The sequence below is a fragment of the Xenopus laevis genome, chromosome 9_10L (genome assembly GCF_017654675.1).
Source record: "Xenopus laevis strain J_2021 chromosome 9_10L, Xenopus_laevis_v10.1, whole genome shotgun sequence".
In the NCBI taxonomy this organism is placed as follows: Eukaryota; Metazoa; Chordata; class Amphibia; order Anura; family Pipidae; genus Xenopus; species Xenopus laevis.
Genome location: NC_054387.1, coordinates 89,855,718 through 89,874,718, shown reverse-complemented (window position 1 = coordinate 89,874,718; position 19,001 = coordinate 89,855,718). Strand labels below are relative to the sequence as shown.

At 37.3% G+C, this 19,001-nt stretch overlaps 1 protein-coding gene across 4 annotated transcripts in view; it reads left to right on the top strand.

Moving 5' to 3' along the window:
• LOC108701456 (uncharacterized protein KIAA2012) overlaps positions 1–15,760 on the top strand; it is a 60,169-nt gene extending 44,409 nt beyond the window's left edge. For all 4 annotated transcript variants that reach the window (XM_018236170.2, XM_018236172.2, XM_018236171.2 and 1 more), the window contains exons 16-28: positions 1,455–1,574; positions 2,505–2,576; positions 4,629–4,691; positions 5,444–5,522; positions 6,555–6,725; positions 7,079–7,166; positions 8,359–8,521; positions 9,658–9,793; positions 10,487–10,842; positions 11,487–11,689; positions 11,893–12,065; positions 13,277–13,496; positions 15,351–15,760. In XM_018236170.2, the coding sequence (XP_018091659.1) occupies positions 1,455–1,574; positions 2,505–2,576; positions 4,629–4,691; positions 5,444–5,522; positions 6,555–6,725; positions 7,079–7,166; positions 8,359–8,521; positions 9,658–9,793; positions 10,487–10,842; positions 11,487–11,689; positions 11,893–12,065; positions 13,277–13,496; positions 15,351–15,510 (2,004 nt within the window). In that variant the 3' untranslated portion in view covers positions 15,511–15,760. The remainder of the gene's footprint in view (positions 1–1,454; positions 1,575–2,504; positions 2,577–4,628; positions 4,692–5,443; positions 5,523–6,554; positions 6,726–7,078; positions 7,167–8,358; positions 8,522–9,657; positions 9,794–10,486; positions 10,843–11,486; positions 11,690–11,892; positions 12,066–13,276; positions 13,497–15,350) is intronic.
• Positions 15,761–19,001: the final 3,241 nt, after the last annotated feature.

The following is a 19,001-nucleotide window of genomic DNA, read 5'->3' as shown; positions in this document are numbered from 1 at the left end:
GTTCTGCTGTCACTTCTGCTAGCAGAACCTAAACTGGCCACATTCCTGGCATTAATGTTTGAAACAATGCATTCATATTAGCAGCATATGATTGTCAATTGTCTATATAGCATAGAATATGGTCAGTGGATTTGGTTTTTCAGGACTAACAAACTGGCATCCTATTGTTCCATATGGAAGAAACAACTGTTGATCAGATTTGATAATCCTGCTCATTGATTACCTCCACAGGCACATGCAGCACATTATCAGCCCACCATAAAGAGGCAGGATATATCTCTCTCCCAGTTCTCATGTGATCTACATTAGTGCAATTCATCTATGCACAGCATTGGCCAAACTGCACAAGATCTGGCATTTGCTTCACATTGGATTTGGTCAGTTTGTGGCCTGTTTAGGCTATGTGATTAAGAACAATCTAGATCAGCGCTGTCTTACTTCTGTGGTACTGAGGGTTAGTGTTAGGGTTTCTGGCCTACATGGTGAAAAGACGACAATGGAAGCCAGTGTTAGCCACTCCCTGTTTTTAAACCACACCCACCATAAACCACATCCTTGCCACAAGAGCATACCCACATTAAACCACATGGCTGGTGCTCACTGTAGCAGAATATTACTCAAAGGTTGTCATATTAAGACATACCCTTAAATCCATATGCCCCATCCTCCCCTGTGAATAACACAGCCCCCCCCAACAAATAATTTAACACCTTAGGGGCCCCTACCAACAATTTTCAAATGCTAACAAACGACCAGAACAAATTCATTCTTGGGGACATTCACAATGGAAATGTGTAATATTACTGGGCATTTAAATGAGCGGAACACAGGCTGCATGAGGCATTTGTAAGAAAAATAGATGTGCCAAACAACACATTGACCGTAATGGCTGACATTTAAATCCACAGAGAAAACAGGAATTTGGGATTAATAGGGTTAACAGGGTTGGTGGGGAAAATGGTGGTGGTCTGGTTAATAAAGATGCTCAGTGTTTGGCTTCCCACCATGTGCCAGTAATGGAGAGGATTTCTGGAACACCTAAAAGACTAAAGTAATAACAATGCAGGTTTCTTTGTACAGGTAGTAGGATGAATACAAATAATCACAGGTACAGTCAACAACAGAATTGCATCAGGTATAGGAAAATTTAAACTGAAAAGCTCTTTGTACCTTTTGTAATTACAAAAAAAAGTGATTTTAGCGCATAAGCTTTATCAGCCATTCCAAAGTTTCAGAAAACATAAGGACCTTCATTTGGCATTTAAACATGATTCTATGATGTCTGTGTGGTTCTGTTAAATAATGGAAATTTTGTTAATATATCTAACCTAACTAACAAGTATCTAAACAACCGTAGACTTTATATCTGTGTTGATATGGCACCCACACATTGTTTTATCACAAGGAATTTCTAATCCTACAATCCAGTAACTGTGTGGTATGTATTGACACAGGGATCAATGGCAGACATGACTGAACCTCCTCCTGTTCATACAGTCACTGCTTCATCAAAAAGAGACTCCATTTGCACAGATCAAACCAACGCTTCTTCTGCTTCTTCTCGTAGAACATCAGTAAGTCCCAACTGCATCATGCTGAATCCTAGAATTCACAGTTGACCCATGACTTTCCTCCCTTTGTGGGTCACCCAAGATTTTGTGCAGATGGGGCCCAGAATTTTTTCTCGCAGCGGGTCACAACCTCCAACCCCTGCTTAGGGCCAGACAGGGCAGAAAGCAACCTGCCGAGATCCACAGCCCCTGACTGCTAGCCAAATCTTCCTGTCTGCTCCTCTCTGGAAGCTTTGTGTTGGCACTGGCACGAACAGACTCGGTGGACTTCGTCGAAGAAACGCAAGACATTGCATTTTGAGCCGGAGCCAAAACAAGGCTTCCAGACATGAGCAGACAAGAAGATTCGGCTAGCAGTCAAGGGGTGAAATCAGCCTGCGGATTTCGGCAGGCTGATTTCTGCCCCATCTGGTCCTAGCTATATATAGCCATGGACAGAGAGAGTCAGCTACCAGGTTTCTGAGATGCTAGTGGGAAACAAAAGATGGAGTAAAATGAAGCAAATTTACCTTTAGAATAGAAAAACATTAACTTACAAAAAGAAAGCAATTGATAAAAGTGTGCTATTTGAAAACAATTTAACTGAAAAAAAAACAGTTTACTCCTTTAGAGAGATGTGTGGTTGGTTATAAATATTTTTGGTTATTCCAATTTGCCATTGACACCACAAACTTGGTTTATAGCAATATATATACGTATATTGCTGTTTAACAGATTGTTGGTCTTTAGTTAGTGCTTAATTAATCGAAGCTGCTCATTTGATGAAAGTGATGCTTTCTTTAGCCTTTAAAATTAGTCCTACATTTATCATCATCCTTGTAATTCCCACCTTCAAATCTGTATAATAATGTAAATACATCTGTGCCTTCTGACCTGACACATCAAAATACTCAATACTACATTCTATCATTGTTTATGAATTTTTTTTTGAAGGGAGCCAAATTTTCTCCAGACACAGCTTCTGAGGCAAAAGGACAAGATGAGTTTTCCAACGATAAACAGGCGGTAAGTAAAAAGATATATTTTAACCTGTTGGTTGGCAGAATATTGCCTTATACCTACAGGCAGACTGGGGAATTCAGACATATTCACAGCAATTCAAATTGTTAACGAATGTGCACACTTATCACAGCAGATAAATGTTTCTGTTCGTTAGAGTGTGTTTGAGCAGTCATATTAATTTTCCATAGATATCAATACTGTAATAACAACCTTTTGAATCCTGCAGAATGGCTGTTGTCTCACTTGCTGGAAAGAATCTTTCTTGTACACAAAATTGTTGTGGCAGCCCCGGTTGGCCTGGCCCCCCCCCAGTCCGAAACTGAACGCCACATGTGGCATAATATTGAAGTGTAAAGTTTGATTTTTTACCTTATAGGTTTCTAAAGCAGCTCTGGGATGGGCGGTCACCAACTCTGTAACAGATCTAAATTAATACATTATTCGATACATTTCTGAGTAGAAACCATGAGTTTCATTACAGGCAGCTGTTAGAATTGGTAGAATAGTTACTAATATCCCACAGATGCTGCTGAGAAATGTATCAACTAAGGGGCAGATTTAAGAAGGGTCGAATATCGAGGGTTAATTAACCCTCGATATTCGACCAGGAACTAAAATCGTTCGACTTCGAATATCGAAGTCGAACGATTTAGCGCAAATCCTGCGATCGAACGATCGAAGGATTATTCGTTCGATCGAACGATTAAATCCTTCGAATCGAACGTTTCGAAGGATTTTAATACAACGATCAAAGGAATATCCTTCGATCAAAAAATCACAGGCAAGCCTATGGGGACCTTCCCCATAGGCTAACATTGACTTCGGTAGCTTTTAGCTGCCGAAGTAGGGGGTCGAAGTTTTTCTTAAAGAGACAGTACTTCGACTATCGAATGGTCGAATAGTCGAACGATTTTTAGTTCGAATCGTTCGATTCGAAGTCGAAGTAGTAGTCGAAGGTTGAAGTAGCCCATTCGATGGTCGAAGTAGCCCAAAAAACACTTCGAAATTCGAAGTTTTTTTACTTAGAATCCTTCACTCGAGCTTTGTAAATCTGCCCCTAAATGTTGCAAAATTATAACAGTTCAGAATCTGCACCTGAATTACTGAGCTGCCAGACTCAAACACAGGAACATTCAACTTTACACGTAAATATTGGAAAATGGCTAAAAAAAAAAAACTCAGAAAAGTTTTAATTTCTGATGAGCAATCTGAAAACAACTGAATTGAAAATAGTGTTGAAGGTGAACACCCCTTTAAACTACTATATATATATATATATCATACTACAAGGTAATTTTGAGAGATCAGCACTCACCAATTGTCACAGCAAAGGTCGGGTGCTTACTAAAAATTCATGTAGTCCAATTACAGAAAGCACTCACAGTGCACAGTGTTGGTAAAGAGTAAAACATTGTTTACTCAGGATCCTGATGACAGTACATTGTGGACTGAAATGCGCTTTCTGTAACTGGACTATAAATATATATATATATATATATATATATATATACTTGCAGGATGCCGGCACTCACAAAAAAACTAGTCAAACAAATGCCTGGGTGCAATCCTTAAACGTATTATCAAAGTAGTCCTCAAGAAGGAGCACGTTTCGGCTGGGACACCAGCCTTTCTCAAAGTGTGTGGGTGTCCCAGCCGAAACGTTAGTTTTGTGCCCGTATTAAATAGTTTGTTTCCAGTTATAAGACCTGTGAGTGCTCCTTCTTGAGGACTATAGATATATATATTACATACTATTTTATTTCAATTGTGCTAGTTACATGAGAAATGACACTTGTGCATACCATGAGGGATGCAAGCAGAATAACTAGCAATTAAGCAATTTATTTTTGATGATGGTTTACCTTCAAAATGATTATTTGGTGTTACCATTCCCAAAAGATTATTAATATGCATATAACAAGAGAGATGAAGGAGCCTTTAGGAACCCATTTCCCTGGTAGGTACTTGCTTACATGACATATAAACATTTTGTGCTGTTATTGACTTGCCATAGAGTTACAGAACATTTAATTGTTTCTATAATATGTTCACCAGCTGTCCACTGAAACCTCTGGAAGAATGTCTCCAATCAACAACAAGCAAAAAATGCAAAATATGGTATGGACCAAAACAGGAAACAACACTGTCTAAAAGCATACTCACATCATATAATTACCACCATTAATTATTCCATATACATTTTAAACAAACTTTGTATTGCTTTTCTCTCTCTCTTTACAGCAAGGCTTTTAAACTTTACCTTCAATGTATCAATGTATGTATAAAGTCCTCATTAGGATGGTACAGACAGTATTGCAGTCAGGGACCCCATAACGGAAGGGGGGGCAAAATGGAAAAACATGATTTACAGTTTATGAAAGGGTTATGGTTGGTCTTAATGGGTGGCGTTTGGGTTTCTCTTAAGTGGGTGTGGAGTCTGGGCGAAGTTTTTGCATGATTGGGGAGTGGCAGGTGTGTATCAGGGTCACTCAGGGTTCCTTGGCTATTTGCTAAAATGTATCTGCCTTCTGTCTACTTTCTATAATATCATTTAGTAGAGGTAGAAGTATTTCATTAGGCTGGCATAAAGCACACTGCTCTTACTACTCAGTAATGAATATGACCAGTGGCGGGTCATTACTTTTTTTTTGCCTTTTGGCAGCTATGTGGCTATAGGTAAGCACTATGTTTTTAATTTGTCTCTGAATTTCTAAACTAATAGTCTGAGTTTCCAGCTTTAACTTGCTAGGTATTTTTCAGCATGAGCAGGGAATATAATTCTAGAAATATGGATACTGATCCCAGGCTACAAAGCACATACAGTACATGTATCTTCTTGCTGCTCACTGTAGATTTCTTTTCACTCGTAGGAATCAGATGTTCAGGGTCTTTACCAGAAGAGCAGCAGAGAAGATAAGATTGTCCAAGGGAGTCCGGCAAAGAAGCCAGGTAACCCATCACATGATTCAAAGCATTTGTAACATAATTATCAAACTGCGTGATTATCTTCCGTCATGGCATTGGTTTATGTCTCTTCTTTATTGAACCATGGCTTTAGCTGATAACTCTTATGTGTGAGGCTATGACTTGTATATTGTGCATTTTTTTTATCTTATGTATATAACCATGATATCAGATGACACCTGTTGTGAATGTGGCCCTTGTTATTTCCATCAGACTTAAATTGGTTGTTCACCATTTAGTTAACTTTTAGTTAAGAGTGATATTCTGAGACAATTTGCATTTGGTTTTAATGTTTTTTTTAGCTTTTTATTCAGGGTCCAAATTAACGTAGCAACTATGCTCTGATGATAGGAAGACGAGTCATCAAAAGTAGCAATAACAAGAAATGTGTTGCCTTACAGAGCATTTGTTTTAAGATGGAGTCAGTAACCCCATTTGAAAGCTGGAAAGAATCAGAAGAAAAAGGCAAATCATTTAAAAAAAAAAACTATAAAAATGACAAATAAGTTGCTTAGAACTGGTCATTCTATAATATCCTAAAAGTTAAATAAAATGTGAACCATTCCTTTAAATTATTTATATTTTTTTATGTATATATGTTAACCTTTTATCTTTTTGCATTTGTTTTCCAGCTGCCCATAATGGCACAGATGGGAAAAAATACAGATGCAAGTGTTAAGTTACCTGCAGGGCAGGTTTTATTAAAAACAATTGTTTTTAGAAATCCCCTTGTATTGCTATAAGGACATAAACTGCTGGAGAAGAACCACTAGTTAAGCACACGTTTATAGTTTATTCAAATTTTTCACTTTTTTTTTTAACAACTTCCATCAGTCAGATCAAAGTGTCTCAATTCAGGTCTGATGGACTGCAGCTCACAGAGCACCTTTGAAGCAGTTCCAATTCAAGTTAGCAGGGTCAGATTAGAGTTGTGTTGATAGTTGATAATGTCCATAAAGCCAGCAGTACCTTTGCCCCGGAATAATATGAACTGTGAACGTTTTTCCTAATTTTTAGACTATCCAAGAATAAAGTCTGAATTCCAGAAAGAAACTTCAAACAGTGAAACCAGGAAGAAAATTAGAGAGCAGGGTATAGCAGCAGAGAAAAATCTGAATCATGAGGTCACAGCTCCCCCTTCTGTCCAGGGTCAACATAGCACCAAGTCGGAGGAAACAAATAAAAAAGGTATTTTATGCTGGCTTGCATACATGTTAATATAGCATTTTATAAGTGATATGTTCTCCTATGCTAAAACATATTGATTCTGAATATCTATTTTGTTTCAATGAAAACACAGATTTTTAATGACAAAAAGGGGTGAAGTGTTTTTGCTCTCATCTGAAAGCATTTGGTCTGTATTTAAAACTTCTGAGGTTTAATGATGGAGTGGCTGAGCAGCTTTTAGCAGCACACGTATGGCAACTAAAGATGATAATGTGAAGCTTTATACATTAAACAATGTTAAATCCTCATACCTGTATGCATGATGCTGAACATGTGTTATTTGCACATACTGCAAGATTAATTTCTTCTTCTAGGTCCAATGAAGGAACAAAGTAAAAAACAGAAAGCATTGGAAGCCACAGAGAAAAGGCAGTCAGAGCCCAGCGGAGAAACCACTGAAATGTGAGTTACTAGGAAATTGTATGTAATTACTTTACTTCCTATGCCTAAATGCAAGGCCATGTATCACCACTATATATCATGCACACACATTATTAGACTTGCTGAAATTAAATGTCAATAAAAAAGTATCCCAATCTAAAAAAAATAAATAAAAATAAAGATGGATTGTTATTTAGGGGGAGAAAGTTAACATAGCCTTGATTAATAAAATATGAACTTGTAATTATTACTAGTGTTTATTATAAATTTACTTATCCACAGTAGTGATTGGTTCAGGCCCCCCCTGCAAAAATCTTCCAAGGGGGTTCAACAAGCTCAACCCCCTTCCACCTTCTGGCCCACCTGCTGCAGATGAGTAAGCAGTCAAAATTTCAACTTCTAGCTGGGGACGACAAACTACCATACAGCAGACCCCATGCCCTTATGCCATATTATATATCTATCTATATATATATATATATATATATATATATATATATATATATATATATATAGATAGATAGATATATTTTTTATTATTACTTTGCAGCATAAGAAAATTATATATAAAACATTTCTTACATATATTAACCCTCTGAATGCTCAGCCCTTTTAACACCTGCAACCCATTTGTCCAGTGGTAACAAACATACAGTAACAACATGACAAACCCTTATAAAAACAGCAAGAACTTTACGGGCCTCGTAGTGAATTGAGTATAAGATTACTATTTTCATCACGCCCAAAATAAAATATTAATGCACATTAATGCATAGCACTGACAGGGCTTTACAGAGAATGTTTAATCATTCAGTTCTTTTGATAGTCTAAATGATCAATATTCCCCCACAATATTATACTCTGAAAAAGGCATACTTTAGATTAAAGATTGCATCTTAAAGAATTTGAAAAACATAAATAAATTTGTCAGCTTTCAATCATTTGTCAGCTTTCAATCATTTTCACACCCAAAGGTGTGAAGAATAAAGACACAGTATAAAACAAGAGTATATTATTTTTATTAACAAAATCCATAAAAACTTCAAGTGTATATTTCTTGCAAAGGATATTGTGATAGTTTCAAGAATGTTTATGTGTAATAAGAGAAAGGCATTGTTTATTAAACAGGAGCAAGGTGCAAAGTGCAAATAGCCTTATACAGTAACCCTTTTAAAATGGTGCAGATTCATTTATGATCCTTTTATCTCTTAAGTTTGAAAAGTTTGGGTAAAGTACCCAATGGCAGCCGGGAGAAGCTTCCTACTATTCCATCCCAAGCATTGCAAGATATTGGAAAAGTACCAAATCAAAATGAGCAGAAGGCAATGACAGAGGATGAGGAGATGGAGCTCTTAGAACAAATTGCCAGCAATACAGTGAGTATTGTGTTTTAATTAATGAATTGCCATGGTTATTTAGGAAAGTTAGATTTGATTCTTGTAGGTGGAATGCTCTGTATGATTTTTCATAAAAACCTGTCAGTCCAAAGATCAGGAACAGTAAGGATTTGGCCAATAGCAGGGCACTGGGGATTATAGCAGAATGCAGTTCAAAAGCAAGGTACACAATGGGGTAGATGAGAGTGTTATCCAAGGATAGACACGGGCAGGGCAGTTGAAAGATTAAAAATCAAGGAAATCAATAGACAAAGGGCAACTAGAAATAAGAGACAATTTTTTAGGGCTAGTGGTGCCACAACGTCTGCATTACACTGTAATAACATCACAACATAATGCCAGTACTTCAGCAGGTTAGGGTCAAGCTAATGACACCCTACTGCTGCCATTTTGAATAATGCAACTACACCCCCTATAAAAAGCTATATCGCAGTTATGACTATCTTAATACATATAAATATAAAACGCTAAAATGTGATAGGGGGTATCTCTTTACATCTTTGAAGTAAACAAAGGCAATTATTTAACAAAGCAGCATAAAAAATGCTAAAAAGCTATCTGTTCTTTTGTCACAATGGACGGGCAGCACCATCCCGTTGCCTACCCCACTGTGTCGGAATGTCTCCTATAACACTATTTCACCCCTGAGAATGAGGAATGCTCCTGTTTACAGAGAGAGTAGTGCCAAATTCACATTTACCAGTGAATATTGACTGTCTAAGTCTGAGTACTAAGATTGTCTATCTTTATATAGGGAACATATGTATATCCTCTTGATGATTTAGCAACATTGGTGCTACATTGTCTCGGTGCAGTTACCTACAAATCAATCTTTTATAGATGGGAAAAAAATGAAGAACTGATTGCTTGCTATTGGCAACTGCACTTGTGCATTAAGTGCTAACATTTGTAAATTACCCATGTATGGTTATCAGAGCAAAATGTGAGCCTATAAGTTATGGTTTACCAGATTTTAAGTACAGAAAATATTAAGTTGCAGAACTAACTGGCCCCCCATGTACAGCTTCTAAAGCCAGCCATAAACATTTTTAGTTGAAGTTACTTTAGAAAGGTACAATTTGCTGTTCAACCTGCATAGTCATTTTTTTTTGTAGATGAAAGAGACATCAAAAATTAAAGAGAAGAAAAAAAATCAGAAGGCACAAAAGTCATTGAAAACACCAACTGCCGAAGCCAAAAAGACAAAACAGAAAGACACAAAGAAACAGGGGAAAGCAGCATTTGTTGTTGGTAAATATGTTCAGTAAATTATATTAAAGCACATCTTAATATTACATAGCATCAGTTTTAGATCAACTCTTCTGAACACATATTTTTAATATACTTCAAACACACATGTTCATTCGTCATAACCACCATTCAGGTTCTTATGCTTGCTCTCCACTTCACCCTCCATTCTCCATCTTTCTCCTCCATTTTAGTTGCCTTGTCTCAGCCTTCAGTTCATCTTTCATCTCTCACCAAGTTCATCTTACATCATTGCCAACAATGTTCCTATACAGCCCACCAGTCTGTTGTTCATCCTTTAAAGGAAAAATAGACCTGTAAACATAAACTAAATATAAGTCTAATTTTCTACACAAACATACTTGATTCAACAGATTGCAAGGAAACTATAATAATGGCACACTATTTCCAGAAATCCCTTAGGTCCACAGTTTAGTGCAACCCCTCCCTCACCTAGTTTCATTACAAAGTAATCAACTGTGAGACGTAAAAGTCCTTCTGCTTTTCAGAAACCTGTGCACCTTCCACTGTAGAAAGCAGAGGGACCTAAAGTCCCAGAATCCTTCACTACCCAAAGGAAAGAATTGTGGGAGTGGTGGCTTTGCCCAATATGTGTACAGGAGGCCTATAACTTTCCCTGATAGGTCATGGCTCCTTTATATCTATGTTTGACTGCACAGTCCTTTGTATCTGCAGGGCAACCTAAAGAGAAGAAACCCGAAGAAATTCCTTCTCCTATGAAACCTACAGGAGTTCTCAATAGGCAGGAAACCATCACAGAATCGTCAGACTCCAATCATAAGAAACAGAAGAATGACATTCCAGAAATTGAAGTTGAAGTACCATCCTTGACAGTGGTGACACCAGAAAGAAGCTCAACACCTGCAGACTCTGAAGACCATCTTCTTTCTGCCCCAGATGGTGAAGACATTGAGATTTTGGATCCAGTGGCAGAACAATCAGCCACTGACGATAAACAGATGGCTGAAACTTCAAAAGAAGTTTTGAGCCAGCCCTCTGAATATGACTATGCCCATAGTGAGACATCAGAGGTAAGGGTTGACTCTCTGCTAATTCTCTGAAAACATTCCACATTGCTCTTACAGCACTGGTTCCAACCAGTGAAAATGAATGTTTTAGGAAATAACTAACAATTGCTTAACTACCTGTTATATAGCATTGGTGGAGGGAAACTGGAAGAATATATGAAATTAAATAGGATTGTATACAAAAGGTGCATACAAACTGCAACTGTCAATAACTAAACATGAGTGTAAAATAGTAATACTAATGTGCACACGGTCGGACAGGAGACTTAAGGGTCAACCAGAGGACCTGACATCCAAGAACCTTTAGAAAATTATCTGCTTTTTACAAATATAGTGAATTTGCACTGTGCTAGGCAGACCCCAACATACCACTGGTCTATTGTTGTTATGGTCTTGTTTCTATAGTTTATCAATCTTATTTTCAGCCCTTCAACTGCTGTTGAAGTATAGCTCTTAGTATAAGAGGTTGTAGGCCAAAACCAGCTTGAGAGCTGTAATCATAGATCATAAGCGTTGCATGTGATATGACCATACATTGCTACAATGCTGAAAGACCATTTTCAGAGTTATTTAATACATGCTACCTGTAAGTTTTAATATAATGAGAATATTCTGAAACTGAACATTTCTTGGTTTCAAATTTCTAGGCCACCACTACTTCCCTGCGTAGACAGAGATCTTCACGAGTCCAGGAGTTGTCAGATAAAGCTGAGAGGAGGAGAATTGAGGTGGAAAGGAAGAGAAAAGAAAGGGAGGAACAGTTGCGGCTGGAGCAGGAGCAACAGGAGAGGATGGAGAAAATGAAAACTGAGCTGGACCAGGAACAGCAAAGAAGGGCAGAAGAGATTCGGTGAGAATAGCATGTCCATTTTACGAGAAAGGAAGGGAAATGTTTGGAATTGTCTTATTCTTGAGGCCCTTCAGCTCACTGAGATACATCTCACAACAACTGCCAAAGCAGAATGTCAGGTGTCCCTGCTAAAGACTTCTTGTCACATTAGCATAGCTGCATTCTTTAACACATTAGCACTCACATCATTATATTTTATCCAGCATGAAGAAACACCATGAAGAGGAGGAAAAGAGACGCCAGGAGCAAGAGAGGGCTAGAAGGTTACAGCTGGAACAGCAAGCACTGGAGAGAGCACGCCAACAACAAGAGGAACACAGAAGGAAACTCCAGGAAATCCATAGGCGCAAACAACAGGAGGAGCTAGAGAGAATGGGTAAGACTATAGTTTGCTTACACTCCAAGGTGAAAGGAAACATTTTTTTTTAGGAAACATGCTTAACTATTTCCTTGCCTTGTATTGACTGCAGCATTTGAATCTCCCAAACATTAACTGACAGAATTATTGTATGTTGAATTCACATTAGTTACTGACTTACATGGCAGAGGTCTGGGGTTATACACAGTCTGCACAACTCATCCCACGTTAAATTACTGTGCTGGTTTTTTTTTTTTATTTGGAAACAACTATATTAGGGGCCAAATAAACACAGATCATAATATGTATAATAAATTGTGCCAACATAAATAAGGATTACACATTCAGTAGATAAAGTGGCAGGGTGTTAATGCTCTGGAAGGCTTGGTTTTCTTTAGTCGGGTCATACTATTCCCTTTACAGTCACAGAGTGGCCCCTGGTGGCTAAAAATGTAAACATGGTATGATGATTGCTTGTTTTTTACTATGAATTACTTTTGAATTCAGCATCAAATATTGAGATGTATCACTTTATTTTATTTTACAAGAGGTAACCAAAGTTACCACTCATAAAAATTAACAAGCATGTCAGATTTACAAAATGTTTATTGAATTAGTATTCACAATAACAAAGAAAATAATTTCTGCAAATTATTAATCTGAAAGCAGCCAAATCAATTCTGTTTTGGCCATTTTAAAAATAAAAACTTTTTATTTCTACGACTTTAAAGAATGTGTTAGTAACTATAACAATAAAAAATCTGCTGTGAATCTATCTATTTGTTAAATTTTAATAAATAAGCCCCTCTTTATTCATTTGTGTGAATGATGGCCTGAATCAAGTCCTACAGAAAGATCTAGAGTTCCTATTGGAGCTACAGTTTGCTCTATGTTTGCGGAACCTTTTTAAGGAAAGACATCTAATAGCTGTCTTTTTCAAATTCAACCCTTGATAAATATGCCCCTTAATATCATTCCTACTCTGAACTGTTTGCCATTCAGCACACTTGAAAATTCTTCCTTTCCTTACACAGGACCTCTTTATGTATTCAACCTCAAAAAGATTGTTATTGCCCAAACACTGTTATATTGGTGAAGAAACAACCCCCTTCCTCCAAGTTCCATAGCACTAAACAGTCTGGAATAAAAAAGAAAGCATTAAGTCACATTGTAATGAAAGCCCATAAATACGTGCATCCACTGTAATAAATGTGGGCTTTAATTTGTAGAATTAGAACGTCAGAGACAAATGCAAATTGAGCGTGAGGCTGCAGAGGAGCACCTTCGGCTGCAGGATATGGCAGCAGAAGAGAGGGAGGAATACAAAAGGAAGAAACAGGAGAAGGAGGAACAAGCTAGGCGAGAAGCTGAAGAGAAGAGGAGAAAAGCAGAAGAAGAAGCTAAAGCTGTTATGGAAGAAGCTCGAAGACAAGCACAACTGTTAGCAAGGTAAGAATATATATATATATATATATATATATATATATATATATATATATATATATATATATATATATATATATATATATATGTGTGTGTGTGTTTGGAGAAACTATGATACTATTTCTATTTGAGTACATAGAAAAGAGGTATAAACACATTTACCCATGAGCCTGATACATTACTTACAATGCTCAAGTACAGAATCCTGTGGGACCTCACTAAGAACCCTACTCCAAGTAAAGAAAGTACCATTGACAGCTAACCATCCTCTAGTCCAGGGATCCCCAACCTTTTGAACCCGTCAGCAACATTTAGAAGTAAAAGGAGTTGGGGAGCAACACTAGCATGAAAAATGTTCCCAGGGTGCCAAATAAGGGCTGTGATTGGCCATTTAGTAGCCCCTATGAGGATTGTCAACCTACATTGAGACTCTGTTTGGCAGTACAGCTGGTTTTTATGCAACCAAAACTTGCCTCCAACCCAGAAATTCAAAAATAAGCTCCTGCTTTGAGGCCACTGGGAGCAACATCCAAGGGGTTGGAGAGCAACATGTTACTCACGAGCTACTGGTTGGGGATCACTGCTCTAGTCAGTTTCCTATCCATGTACAAACAACTTTACAAAGACCAACAGACCTTAGTTTACAACGCAGTCATTCATGAGGCACTGTATCAAATGCTTTAGCAAAATCCAAATAAATCACACCCACTGCAACCCTCTGTCTAACTTCCTTCATCATAAAAAAGGGATCTTGTTTTAAATAATCTGTCCTTCATAAATCCATGAAAATCATTGGCCAAAACAGAGTGAAACTGAATGTATAAATATAAAGTTGGCCATAGTGCCTTTGGATTATTCCTTGTAGGTTGTGGTAGTGTAGCCGGCTTTGCTTCATTATCTTTTGGGACTCATCAGCACATCATACTCCCTGCCCCCCCCGCACAGGAGTTAACACAAGTAAATACCCCTAAGCCGATAATTACCCCATAGCACTAAACCAGTAATTAACCCTTGTTGCAGAGTCGGCACAGCGGAGCTCACGGGGGCCATCATTAGCCGATTCGGTAATCTTCGGGTCTTCTTCCAGTGCACTTCTGTAATTTACGTCACTTTTGGTGCATGCACAGTTGTAGCCAACTTCGCATACGCTGATATGGAGCTTCTTTACTGAGATTACCAAAGCAGCTAGAGATGGCCCCCGTGAGCTCCGCTGTGCTGACTCTGCAACAAGGGGTAATTACTGGCTTAGTGGTATTTACTTGTGTTAACTCCTGTGAGGTGGGGAGCAGGGAGGGGGGGACTATGGAGGGTAGTTTAGTTCTCCTTTAAATAAATATTGGGCAATGTATTACCCCCTTCAAAAATATTAATAATGTACATAGTGATGGGCGAATTTATTTGCCAGCCATGGATTTGCAGAAAAATTGCCATGTGCAATTTTTTTTGCGAAACTGAGGCGAAAATTCGCAGAGAAAAAACACCATTGACTTCAATGCACTTTGCTAAAAAAATTTTGCAGTTTCAAAAGTTTTTCAGCGAAAGGGGACAGATTCGCTCATCACTAATGTACATTCCTTAAGCTGAAATAGTTCCAAACACGAAGCAGAAAAACGTGAGGCATCAGAAAATTGAAACAAAAAGTATTTTTTTTTTTTTTTTACTCAGGTGGAGCAGGTGTTAATCAAAGGCAGTTCTTTTTTGTCCTGCTGCAAAGTGGCCTGATATTCTCTCTGCTCTTTGTTATAAAATTCTAAAAAAAAAAAAAAAATGTTACAGGTTGTATTTTTATCTTCAGTACAGTACCAGCTATGCCTTTTTATAACTTTGTCCTATAAAATAATCATATGTTTATATTTGCAGGCAAACAGCTGCCTTGGAGAAACAGTTGCAGTTTAACAAGGGACTGCTAAAGGAATCAGTCGGACTGGACCAGACCCAGGGTGTTTCCAAACCTTGGGTGTTCTCTTATTTTGAATTTATTGAGCTGCCATTATTACCACTGTCTGTTCAGGGTGACTAAGATGGGCCAAAAAATTACTCTAGAATTCAGCTAGGCCAAGCTTGAACTTGTGATCTAGGCACTGGGTATACCTGATAACTATATTCTCTACATGTATTTGCACTGTGTGCTGGCAGTGGTACAAGAAGTGTTTAGGCTATTCCCTTCTACAAACTAACTGCTTTTGCAATATTTGTTTTAAAAATGGTCATCTACAGAACTCTGGGTAATCTGTGCAATACTGAATCATTAAAACCAGTTTGATATAGGATATTCTACTGTACTTGTGTGATTATTTAAAATCATATTGAATTGGCCTCAGAATAACTGCAGTTCTTCTACCTCAGAGGGTAGTCATGAAATAATGCATTCTACAAGAATGGCCTTCCCATCTCATTATACTGCATTGGAACGGTCTTCTATTAAGCAAATAGACATTATGGCTTTGAGTTTTATACTAAGACATTTTAGACTAAGCAATTTTTTGCCTAAAATTACATATTTTGGTCTATACAGACATTTTAGGGGCTGATTTATCAATAGTAAGATTCAACAACTTTTACCACAATTGAAATTTAAAAATTCGAATTAGAGTTTCCAAAACTTTAAAAGTAATCAAGCGCAAAGTATTATGAAAACTTGAATGTAAAACTTCAGCATCTGAAATCTTGTGTGTACATGTAGAGGTCAATGGGAGTGTCATAGGCAAAATGTAGACGAAATTCGAGTTAATCAAATTTTTAAAATTTTTTAGTTTGTAGACCCAATAAAATGACGAGTAGAATATGAATTTGATGCATTCAAATTTCAAAGTTTTATTCAATCACATTTCTTAGATTAAGATTTTGTAATAATTTGGTAAAATTGAGTTCATTCAAATTAAAAAAAAAATGTATTTGGAGAAGCAGGCTTGCCCATGTTAATAATAAAGTACAGAAACCCTTACCCTGGAAGCTCATGTTGCACAAGTAGTGCAGACATTTACTTTTGGCTATATATACTATTTGGCTTTTAAACCAGAATAAAAAGAAATTCAGTAGAACCTAGGAGCCCAACACCATCGGTATTCCTTTTAATGAGTAAGTGCAAACATTTGTAGTCTCATAGGCTCCAACTTTTCTCTATGTGACAACACACATGGTGTAATACGCAGTATGAAATGCTGAGAGATGCACTGGTGTGAATATGTTAGCTACTCAGGAGTGAGGGATTTCCGCCTAAGAAATTGTACCCATAGTGCTTGACTTATACTTTGTGTCAGTTTCTCTGCTGAGAGGATGCTACAGTGAGTGAGAGTTAACCCATAGAGCCTGCTTTTGGAACCTATGGATATCCATATGTATGAAACATGTATATAGTGTATTAAATACACTCTAAATTAACAATTTCTCTCTCTTAAGCCATTATTCATGCTCAAATTTGGTCAGACAGTTGGGCCGATTTAAAACATAAAGCCATACCATCTGGGATTGTTTGTCAGATTGTGGTCAGTTTTAAAGAGACCATCTTGTGATCTGTCAGATCTGTCCAGTGCACCTGTTGATTACATTTTTAGTTTGGACTGATGAGTTTGTCAGCTCCTCTTCACTTTCTTATGAAATCCCATAATTCACAATGTTTACTGGAACAATAGCATTTACTATATCATCCCTGAGTATGGCCATTTGTCGCCTGAGGAAGAAGCCCCTATGCCGCACCCCCTTCCCAGATACCTCTTTGGCGTCAGAGCAGGTCTGCACCACTAATGCAGAAGTGCTGCCTGCACTAGACACTGTTTTAGGAAACTAAAATTCAGTTATTAACGTTACCCGAGAGATATATATAGATATATATAGTCCAAGAAATAAAAGGAAGCACTCACGGCATAAAGGTTGTTAGAAGTCCTTTAATGAATCATATAAACAGCTACGTGTTTCGGTACCTCAAGGGGCCGTCTTCAGGATGCATATGATTCAGTAAAGGACTTCTAACAACCTTTATGCCGTGAGTGCTTCCTTTTATTTTTGGACTTTATATTGAATTGGGTTAGCACCCGGCAAAATAATCGAATGGCGGAGGCGAGTGCCGGCAACCAATATGTCTCTCTCTCTCTCTCTCAACAAAAAGGATCCGCACTCTCAGGTCTTAAATATAGTATAAAAAAATGTTTTATTGTTCAATGCGAGACTGACGTTTCGGCCTCCTCTGAAGCCTTTCTCAAAGTGTCTAATGGTTCTTAAAACTGCTATAAATACAAAATTTTGGCCGGAAACTAGACAAATTAGAGCTAACGTGGTGACCTCATCTCTCAAAACGTAACTGCCATTTAAATATCTCTCTCATTACTTATAAGTCCAACTGAACATATACAGCACATATATAAATAGCATATATCTAGATAGCATCTTATAAATAATCTCAACATTAAAATAATACAAACATTCACTGATTAAAAACATTCACTGATTAAAAACATGGTGTTGTGCAACTGTATCTCTCTACATGTTACTATAACATCTTTTTTCTCAGCATAGCATTAAGTTATGTTACAAAAATTGTTGTGAAATGTTGCAAACAACAACCTTAAGTTGAGTAAAGTTGTCAGGTCTGTTCAGAGACTACTTTCATCGTTCGTATTGTTAACTTAATCAAGTATCAAAACTTCAGCTCAGTTAGCTGTTTAGTGAATCTGCGGTAATTGACTTCATTGAATTCGCGGCTGTGAGCCCAACCTCTGCAGGGAAAGAAACTTTTACCAGTAGTGTCACAGTATATCCTGTGATATCAATATCCCACTTTGTATATGGCCCTTTAATTTTAGTTTAGATGACATTCTCGCTATAGGGACATGTAAGCTAAGTCAATCACAAATATATACACATAGGAACCTTAAACCTTAAATATATGTGTATCACGTGTTTTGTGTAGTAAACTAAAGAAACACCCTACTAAAAATACTCATGCTCTGATATACTCATACTTTATGTGTCCCATATTAAAATAATAGTGTATATCGACAAATGTGCCTAATAGAATACTTAAGTGAAACATGCCATATTGATAATTAAAAGCACCTTTGTGAGTGAAAGTGTTAACCCAGTACGTATAAACAAGGTGTTCGATGCATAAAAATAACACAAAACCTCCAAAAAGGTCTAAAATATCACAAGTGGAGAATATACAAAGTAAAAAAATATAAAAAAATAAAAATAAAAAAGTTTTTTGCAAAGAAGTTCCCACTGTCCAACTCCATTTGGAGTCATGGTGTATAGTCCTGATCCGATCGTCCCACAGTCTATGGTGGCTCAGGCTCCCCTGAATGTCACACATGCCCACGTATCCATGTTTGCAACATTTCACAACAATTTTTGTAACATAACTTAATGCTATGCTGAGAAAAAAGATGTTATAGTGACATATGTAGAGAGATACAGTTGCACAACACCATGTTTTTAATCAGTGAATGTTTTTAATCAGTGAATGTTTTTAATCAGTGAATGTTTTTAATCAGTGAATGTTTGTATTATTTTAAT